This window comes from Penaeus chinensis, chromosome 39 (assembly GCF_019202785.1).
Source record: "Penaeus chinensis breed Huanghai No. 1 chromosome 39, ASM1920278v2, whole genome shotgun sequence".
Lineage (NCBI taxonomy): Eukaryota > Metazoa > Arthropoda > Malacostraca > Decapoda > Penaeidae > Penaeus > Penaeus chinensis.
In genome coordinates, this window is record NC_061857.1 from 29,345,357 (window position 1) to 29,355,356 (window position 10,000).

The 10,000-nt window shown below is 39.7% G+C and overlaps 2 protein-coding genes across 4 annotated transcripts in view; both read right to left on the reverse strand.

Annotated features, from left to right (window-relative positions):
• LOC125046768 (calcium-activated potassium channel subunit alpha-1-like) overlaps window positions 1–8,361 on the reverse strand; it is a 12,647-nt gene extending 4,286 nt beyond the window's left edge. For 2 of the 3 annotated variants that reach the window (XM_047644701.1, XM_047644704.1), the window contains exons 1-11: window positions 8,220–8,361; window positions 7,982–8,089; window positions 7,726–7,881; window positions 3,358–3,434; window positions 3,194–3,233; window positions 2,920–3,022; window positions 2,576–2,800; window positions 2,136–2,307; window positions 1,857–2,023; window positions 1,627–1,718; window positions 1,361–1,492 (exon numbers count right to left, since the gene is read on the reverse strand). In XM_047644701.1, the coding sequence (XP_047500657.1) occupies window positions 1,361–1,492; window positions 1,627–1,718; window positions 1,857–2,023; window positions 2,136–2,307; window positions 2,576–2,800; window positions 2,920–3,022; window positions 3,194–3,233; window positions 3,358–3,434; window positions 7,726–7,881; window positions 7,982–8,085 (1,268 nt within the window). In that variant the 5' untranslated portion in view covers window positions 8,086–8,089; window positions 8,220–8,361. Of the gene's footprint in view, window positions 1–1,360; window positions 1,493–1,626; window positions 1,719–1,856; window positions 2,024–2,135; window positions 2,308–2,575; window positions 2,801–2,919; window positions 3,023–3,193; window positions 3,234–3,357; window positions 3,435–7,725; window positions 7,882–7,981; window positions 8,093–8,219 lie in introns of all 3 variants that reach the window. The other variant, XM_047644703.1, reaches the window with a different exon arrangement.
• The window catches only part of LOC125046769 (calcium-activated potassium channel slowpoke-like), a 14,738-nt gene continuing 13,008 nt past the window's right edge, over window positions 8,271–10,000 (reverse strand). Inside the window, exons 9-11 of the mRNA XM_047644705.1 lie at window positions 8,767–8,863; window positions 8,487–8,636; window positions 8,271–8,412 (exon numbers count right to left, since the gene is read on the reverse strand). Coding sequence (XP_047500661.1) covers window positions 8,374–8,412; window positions 8,487–8,636; window positions 8,767–8,863 — 286 coding nt within the window. The 3' untranslated portion in view covers window positions 8,271–8,373. The remainder of the gene's footprint in view (window positions 8,413–8,486; window positions 8,637–8,766; window positions 8,864–10,000) is intronic.

Below are 10,000 nucleotides of genomic sequence, written 5' to 3' on the forward strand. Positions count from 1 at the left end.
CAGTCAAATTCTTTAGCCATTCTAAATCCAGACACTCCAATCTCTAGCTCTCCTCCTCGCCTACCCATCGCAACAGACAATCTAAACATTCCACCCCATCTTCTACCACATCCTCCCCTACACCTACCTCTTCCTCTGTAGCTCAGATGTCGCCCCCTCTTCTGAAAAGTTTTTCTTATGAGGGGAAGACCTCCCCAACCAACTCCCTTTCAGACACCCATGAGGACATTCCAAATTTTCTAATCAGGACCCAAAAGACATGTCCAGCCATCATCTACACACAAATCTCTCTTATCATTCCCTCTACACTGAAAGCAACTGCTGACATCCATCCTCCCCCTTAACATGTTCCCTCACAACCCTTCCTCCCACTCCCTCTCAAATCCCCTGCCCTGCTCCATCTCCACCAGCACCCTTCCTTCCCTTCATTCCTTCTGCTCCCTCATGGACACACAATGAACAATGCCCATCCTCTGTCTTATTTCCCGAGTCTTCTTCTACTTCTTGCGACACCCAATTTACCCTATCACTTATTGTTTGTTTCAAGGTATCTCTTCTATGCTGAAATATTCAAGGTTTCCACTCTCACAGTCCTGTAACCTCTTTTTGATCTAAGTGCCCTTAACAGCCCCTTTTATCTTTGGCTAATTCTTGCCTTACCCCATTTACTCAGCCTCTTTACCCTTTTTCTATACCATACACACCTTTTGACACATAACACATTTAATTATCAACTCAATTGCACCCTCTTTACCTTTTCATTCCTGTTCCTTCATTAGCTCAGTGTCTGTCAATAACAATTCAAACTAGTATTGGAGACCACAATATTTTCATACAGCCATACACCTACTTGTAAATGACAAAAATGCATCCAAGTAAACTGTTAAATACTGCTTTTAAAACACCTAGGATGTAAACATTTGCCAACATCCATCTGGCAGCCTATCCCATTAATTGTGTTTGGTATTCAGTAACATTTTTGAAGATAAATCACTGCTTGAAATTGCACAATAATGCCAATACATGTGTGGTAACATATCCTACATCACATACTGCATAGCATAAAATGTGTATATAATGAGGCACATATTTCACGGCCACAAATACCAACCCTACTGTAATGTTGTACCTGTGTAATGTTTGATTTTGGGAGAGGCATCAAGATATGACTTTACAAACAAACAAACATATAACAGTTTGCCAATTATGTGGAATGTTGCTAGATTGTACCAATGTTTTAGTGTGTGATAGTGCATGGAAGCGAGTGTAATGTAAAGTATCTGTATTGGCCCGGGTCAGAATACGCTCTACAGGTATTCATATATCATGAAGTGCAGCAGAAACACTCAAATTGACTTGCCTGTAGAGTCCAAGGCATAGCATGTTGCTATGCAGGGCAAGGCAAAAGAGTTCTCCATATGTTCCTCTATTATTGATTGTCTCATACTTTGCATCTAGAGGATCTAGTAGTCGTACTTGAACCTGATCATAACTGATGAGCGAAAACAGTCAATGAGAAAATACAAATTTACCAACTGTTAATTTATTGATACTAGTTGTTATATTAGAAATATCACTTGCATCTTACTGTTATCGGGGGATACTGAAAACAGAACACTGTCTTACCCAACCCAACTTTGTTCCACAAGAGATTCATGTGATAGTCCACCTTGCAGGAGTGTGCACGCAAAACGGAGGACATCTGGTCTGCTATAGTTCTGATAAATCAAATAATTAATCATAAACGTTAATTTGGGTTAAAGATAATAGAAAGGTCAATAAAAAATTTCAGTACACATACATCACTGACATAAAAAAACAAAAAAACTTAAGGATACGTTTCAAAAGAACCCTACCAAATATGCAAAGGAGTGACAGAGTGCAGGAGGAATTGTCCATCCTATGGCCACTGCAAGGGTGTCATTGGCAGATGTCATCGGCTCATCAGTGACATGGCTCACTAGAACAGGAAGCCTCTTACAGAAGTTGCAAAGTCTGTTCACTGTGGGAGCACCGCCAAACACTGTAAAATATTTTTGGATAGTAAAACAAGAATCAATGTACTGTCCTTTCTGGGTTAAGTTTAAAAATAATGTGTAACATCACAAGTTCCCTGAAGAATCAATTGTACTCACTCATAGCTGCCTTGTTCTTGGTGCGAACTAACTGACTTGAAGTCGCCTTCAGCACTTCAAATGCGAAGTTGAAATTTGAATCTAGTTTCTCTGGTCCTGCATTGAGGAGGACACACATCTGGCAAGAGGCCAGTTTCACAACCTCTAGGGTTTCTTTGGCCCATGGATAACCCTGCACAAAATTATTTTAATTTATTTTGCTCCTCCATTACAACAGCAGAGAAATACAATATGGAAATGGAAAAAACAAAAAAATGGAGTAACTTCAAAGTTAATGAATAATGACAAACCTCATGAGATGCACATATTTTCATGCATATGTCTAGAATGACCTCTCCACTCAGGAACCAGCATGAGTAAAAAGAACGAATCTAAATTCTGCAGAAGGCGAACCATAAGGCACTACTATTGCAACCATCAAAAGCTGCTGGATAACTCACATCAGCAAAGTAAATCTCAGGGATTCCCCGTAACTGGACCCATTCTTTCCTCAGGTAGTCGAGTGGTCCTATGATGATGATCCTATGGAGGTGAGAAGGATGGACACAATTGGACCTCAAAGGTTGGCATAGGTTCTCGAGTCCACTGGCTGGCGAATCTTGATTGGCTATGATGAAGACAACTACATGGCCGTGTAAATCAAAAGCCTTCAGCTCGTCTTGTGTCTTGACAAGAAGAAAAAATTGAATGGAAAACAAATCAGTTGCAGACCACAAACGATATCTACAGGTTATACGAAACACAATCAAAGGATATGCTTATTAAGAACCAGCTAAGACATTACCTTTATGAACTCATCAAACTTTTTCTCAGAGGAGCCAACAAAATTCTCATCTACTGTCTGTAAAGGTCTTGCAGGACCAGCATCTGAAGCACAGACTGAGGTCCTGTAGAGAAAATACAACGGTTTAGTAAGTATTCATACCTGTTCAATTTTGAAAATCATGTATTTTACAAGACCTAATTGACTGTCCTTTATAACAAAAATCACACAAATCATAATCATTCCACATGATTCTCTGAAAAAGAAGAAAACCAAAAACAAAAAAAATACATACTTGTCACAATCCTGGGCCTTAACTTTCATCTTTCTCTTTTCTGTAAAGATAAAAGAGAGCAAAAGTGTGGAGAAAAATGACATTACTTAATGGAAAATGTCCTTTTTAACAACAAACTTGCAGAATTAAAAACAAACTGGAAATACTTATGCACAAATACTTACCAGTCTTATCACATTTACAAGGGCCATCAAACAGTCTTTCCTCATCCTGACTGCACAAGGAACAATGTACCGAAGCTCTAAAAAGAAAGAAAATGTGGAGCATTTTGTAAGTCCTTAGAACTTTTGCAATAAAAAAGAAAAATGAACTTGAAAAATTCAAATTATTTAGTAACAACAGCCATGGAGAGAATATATGGTGAAGTGCATTTACATTCACCTTTCATTACAGAACAACCAAAATCTATTGTTAGAAAAGAGAGGAAGGGAGAATGAGAGAGAGAGGGAGAGACAAATAGAGATGGGCAGAAAATAAGAGACGAAAAGAGAAAGAGGGAGAGAGAGGAGGGAAAGAGAAAATGAGAGAAAACAAAGAGAGGAGATAGAGTGGCAGACGGGGAGAGAGGGAGAAAGGGGGAGAAAAAGAGTAGATAGATAGAGAGGGAAGAGAGAAAAGTTGACATCTAGACATTTTACTCTCTTGGTAGCTATGACCTGGCAGCACGATCCGTGGCCACCACCCTGTTCACAGCCTCGTCGTAGGAAGTGAACCACCGTCAGAACAACAGGCCTCCTTCAAGCAACCTTCCCTACATCGTTGTGACACTTTGCAATTACTTATTCTTTGTCCCCCCCCTTTTTTCTTTTCATTTTTTTCAATCCCTCATCTCCTACTGGGCATGTGACTCCACTCTCGATGGATCTGTAGAGATCTCTGCTCTGGGCGAAGACACCGACCAGCCTCCCTGAGCAGGACATGTGCCTCCCTCCCCTCATCAGCAAGCAAAATTCGAATCTAGCTGGAGACTGGACCACCATAACTGACCCCTCTCTTACTGTCATTATAACAAATAGCTCTTCTACCACTGCAATAATCTAGTTATGCTTGTTGATATTCAACACTCAACTGCCCAGCCTGCGGGCATCACTGGAATTTCCCAAAGAAGTGGTGTAGCACGTGTGGGAGAGGGAAAGAACCCCAAATGCATCCCCTGCAACACCGTGAATTGCCCCAGTGTTTGCTATGCTGCTTGCTGAGTAAATGGAAATATTGTGGCAACTCTTAGAAACTCAGCCAAGATATCAGAATCATTTGAATTTATTTCTACAAACTTTCTCTTTTGCTAGTGACACTAATATAACAAATAAAACCAATAGTATATGTCTGGAAAGGGAGGCCCTTCTCAACACGAATAAAAAACTTATAGAAGTAATACAGCTCTTGGTTGGAACCACAGGAGGTTCTCTAAATCTCTAGCAAGTACCAGATGTCCCTACCGAGGCATTCACAATGCGGTATCTGGCTGTGATCCAGCTGGCTACAAAACACTCAAAGCAGCACGGGAGCCCATTTGCAAACGCCCAAGGGCAAGGCAGAATTTCATATCACTGGAGACACTGGAGGTCACAGATGCACAGGAATTGTGCCGTTCATTGGTGCACAGGGCTTTAACACTGCAGAGAAGTGACAAGTAACAGTTCATCAGAAATCTGGTTGAGGAGATTGAAGGTCATTACTTTGTAAATAACCTTCACCCTGCCTACCAATCCCTGAGAAAACTGAACTCCAAGCCCTCCGTGCAGATGACTACAGCCAGTCTGTAGATGGACAGATCATCTCAGAACATATTGGGTAAAGCCTCCCGTATTTAGTCTGGACGCAAGTGGTATTATAATACCTGTGCCAGACCCACCCATCAGCGAGGAAATTCCTACCCTAACTGAGATTAGGAAGGTAATCTGAAGGATGAAAAAGCTGCAGACACATGTGATATCCCTGCTGAACTGCTAAAGGCTGGTGGTGAACCTATGGCATGGGGCTTGCATACAGTCTTGACTGCCATCTGGTAGTCTGGTTCCATTCCCCCTGGCCTGTTGAGGGGCATGGTCATCTCTTTCTGGAAGGGGAAAGGGTAGCAACTACCACGGTATCAGACTGCAATATAGCATGCAAGATTTTTTTGCCAAATTTTCTGAAACATATCCATAACTACCTACAAAGGCACCAGTGACCAGAGCAGTCTGGATACACTCCTGGTATGTCCACAACAGACCTAGAGCCTCATGTCATTGTGAAACACCATTTGCTCATGGGCTTCTTGCAGCCAACATCGACCTCAAGAAGGCATTTGACTCAGTGCAGGGCATATCGCCATGGGAGATCCTGAGACTTAGGGGAATTCCAACACGGATTATTGGTTTAATAGCAAGCCTGTATACTCGCACCAAAAGTGATGTAAAGTGTGGTGGGGGCCTGTCGAGCTTCTTCCCTGTTCACTCAGAAGTGAGGCAAGGCTAAATCCTTGCACCAACACTTTTCAACACTTGCATGGACTGCATAATGGGCACAGCTACTCTCCAAAGCCACTGTGGAGCAACGCTGGGCAATATCAAGATCACAGATCATGTTGCTATCCATGATTTTAGGGGCCTGTTAGGGGTACCTGTTCAGACAATACATATTTGCGGTGAGGGCCTGTTAGGGGAACCTGTTCAATTGATACATGCTTGCGGTGAGGACACTGAATTCAAAGAGAGCTTTACCTAACTTAGTAGCATTTTCCATGTTTCTAGGCTGTCAGACCAAGAAGTCAGTAGACGGAATGGCTGGCAGCAGGAGCCATGGACTCTTCTAACAAGAGCATTTGGATTTGGAAATTCCAATTCCAAATCAGAACACTTTATTCCATTAATTACATTGGTATTCTATTTAAATATATGGTGATTACATTGTGTAATTAGATGTTATATGTTTAACAAGATTAGACAGAACCTTAACATCAAAAGTGACAGAAATATTGTGCCTGGTTTAATGTTTAAATGCCTGATGTCACTGATATTTCTGTAGATGTTATTTCAGCTTTGTTTTAAATGTCTTTTGGTTTCAGATATGTTTAATATTTTCTGTTAGTTGGTTCCAGATCACCAGGCTTCGGATCTACACAATTCTGCATTCTGTATTTGATCTTTTGATATAATTTGAGTTATTTTCCTTGTATGGACACCTGTTATGCTAACTGTTGTCTTTATAGGTAATAGTCAATTTGGGTACTTTCCTTGTGTGATTTTATGGATAAGAATACGTGATAGTTTTAGTTTGTTTATATGTGGTGTGATGTGGGCATATTTATTTACATTTCCTAGTGCTACTCTTACTGCAAAGTTATGTAGTTTTTGTGCCCCTTGTATTTGTGTTTTGTTTGTGGAGCCCAAGATGTTTTGACAGTAATAATACTAAGTGCTAATGTTTGTATAACAGCAATTCTTTGATGTGATTTAAGTATATCAGAGTATCTCAAACGTATCTGTCTATGTGTACCTCTAGATTTTTTACTGTTGTGTTGAGTTTGATATAGCAATTTGAATTCTATACCCATATCTGTGGGTACTTTTGCTATGTTCTGATAGCTATGCTATGTTCTGATTTGCTATGTTCTGACAGCTGTCAGGAGTGTAGAGCTAGACAAAAGCCACAGTGCCAGTGTGGTGCCGTTAGACACAGAGGGAACCTTCAGCCATGTGTGGCACAGAGCACTGGTAGAGAAACTACTTGTATTGGCAGTGACAGTGCACTGTTGATCTTACTCAGGAACTAACTGAGTAAGTAAACATCAGCACAACATGCTAGCTCAGAAGGGGTTCCACAGGAAAGCAATTCTAGGACCACTCATGTGGAACATCAGAGTGACCTGCTAAATCTCCTACCTGAAACTGAAGTCTTTGCACACTTGACAATCTCTGCTAGTTACGGAAGAAAAAATGAGACTAGTCACTGAAACAATCAATGGCAGACTTGCAGGCCTTGTAGTGTGGGTAGGTGGCAGGTCCTTGGTATCACATATGACAAAAAGCTGACCTTCCAAACTCAAAGAAAATACGGTAAGGAAAGCACCCAGGAAACTTCATGAAGAATACTGTGGTTTTTAAATGCCATAGGGAATGAAACCTTGTACAAGGCTCAGATCCACTCTACAATGGAGAATTCAACTCTTGCTTGGGCAGCTGCAGCCAAGAGTCACCTCACCCTATTTCACAAGATTCCGTCATGAGCAGAGAAAAATATTCAAGATGGTCTACAAAGTCTCCAGAACAGTATGAGTGTGGGAGGGTTCAGCAGTTTAAAAGAGAGCAGCCCTAAAAGTGTCTCATATACAACACCACGTCCACCAGTCCAACAGAATTAAACAAGTGAAATGAAATGAAACAAGTCTGGTTAGGCTCTAAGATAGCTTATAGTATTTAGCAAGAAAAAAATGGAATAAGATACCCACATTCATCCACATCATAATCTTGTTAACAAAGTATAATAAGAAGCAAAAGAAAAAGAGAGAGGAGAGAGTGAGAAAGAAAAGGAGAGAGAGAAATACCCACCTTTGAAGAATCTCAATTTCCCGAGTGCAAAAATATCCCACAGTATTTTCTGGGATGACAAAATATGCATTGCTAGGATATACAATGATCTTGCTACTATGGCCCTCATCAGTTTTGATGCCTAAAAGGATGAGCCCCAACTTCTTGAAGCATAATCTGTTGAGAGTTAAGGGAAAATGAAATATACATGTCTTATTTTTCTGATGTCAGTGTCCATTATATAGATACAAAATTATCATTCCTAAATAATACTTACTCAACAGCCTCATGCAATGTCAGGCTTTCAAAAGAGACCATAATGGGTAGTGTAGACAAAAGAGCTTCTGCCAAAGTTGTACTCTTTCTCCCAGATGAAGTCATGGGTCTGCTGGAAATACAGCATTCAATTAAGTGATACAAGTTTCAAGCTTCACTAACCCAATATATCAATAGCCCTTAGGAGGACTTATTACTAACAAAAACATCACTGAACTTAGATTATCAGATGTACGTACATTGCCCATGTCTTCTGCCATATCTGGCAAAATAAGGTTTGCCAGTAATGTGGAGAATCCAGGGACGAGACATGAATAGCCCATCAGTCTAAGTTTAAACTCTGCATAGCAGAAGACACTCAGATTGCGTTCTGGTCTTGACTGGAGAAGCTCATCAAAGAGTTTCTGTAAAATATAAATCCAACATATGAATCTAAAATATTCATGTAAATCAGAATTATCAAATGAACTTAGTCTCACAGGTACCAACTGGTATGTGAAAGCGACCTTGCTCTTGCACTGCAGTAATTCCAGATGAACTGGAGAAGTAGTGGAATGCGAGGCATGCAAAGCCAAGCAGATGTTTCTGAAATCTTCCCCTTCTTGGTCCACACCCTTTGGGTTTGGAAGGAAAATACATGCACAGGCTTCATGAATCTGGAAAGAAAATGGGCAAGTTCAAGTCCTTTACACTAGACAACACTGAGAAAATACTAATAAAGTAAAATTGAATGGAAGGGGTCAATCTTCCTTCAAGTCTGAACAGGAGTAAAGTAAACATGATTACCGCAACAAGTTGTCGACCATCTTGAACCAGGCCTCGAACAGGACGCAAGCCTAGGAATGATGGGAAGGGGTCTTCGTCGTCCTTGCACGGAGTACAACTGCAAATATGTTGAATTAAATACCAAAGATATGGTGTCACATTGATCAACAATGACACTAGGGATTAAATATGTCTTATTCAAAGCAAGAAATTACAAAGAGTATTAGACTGATGATGAAAGAGGGAGAAAAAATTAGAGCTGGATTCACTTGATGCTCTCTTAGGATTGCGCCTTCGGCTGCAGCAATAAGGCGTTCATGCAACTTCCTTGGTGCGGTCGATAGCCGATTCAATAGTAGCACAGCAGATTGAACACAAAGAGCATGGTTGTACTCGATACAATCCCAACCTTCCTAACTTTTCCCTGGACTCTTTTTCTATATTTCTGATTTGGCTTAAGTTTTGTTGTCTATTGTCCGGATCATGTCAGATGTACGTCACAGCACAACAAAATTAGGGGGAAAGCCATAAGGAGTTTGGTGGGGGGGGGGGGGGTATTTTGAACTTAGACAAAGACAAGTAAACCTCCACCTTACCTTTTACAGCAAGTATAGTTATAGAATGGTTCCCATATTTGACGTTAATCATCACTACAGTCTACAAGCTCTAAGTTGGACAAATGCTTTGACAGTCTGTTGTCTGCGAGTGACTATAGCCACAACAATCGCTTTACACAGAGCTACTTTCATTGCTGTCAGTATCACAAACCAATTTCTTGGGAGCACAATCTACCAATAAAACATAGTTACTGTTTGAGTAACAACTGACAAAGTTTTCTGAATTAATTTGAACAGATCATTAGGGAACTCACAAAACATTTTCAAATCAAAATGTTCTATTATTTCCTCAATCATGAATTAAGGTTTTTATTGTGTCTAAATCAGAAAAAAAACAAAAACATATTTAACCACAAAATTGTAGATTATAATTGTAGGCTTGAAACAAGGCTTGCGTCCCAGAGTTCAACAATCTATTTTTTGTTTTCTTCTGTTAAGATAATTCTTATAAATATTATATATACCTTATGTTTATATATATATATATATATATATATATATATATATATATATATATATATACATACACACACACACACACATTATATTATATGTGTATATATACTATCCATATTTATTATATATATACATATATTATGTATACATTATACATATATATATATATATATATATATATA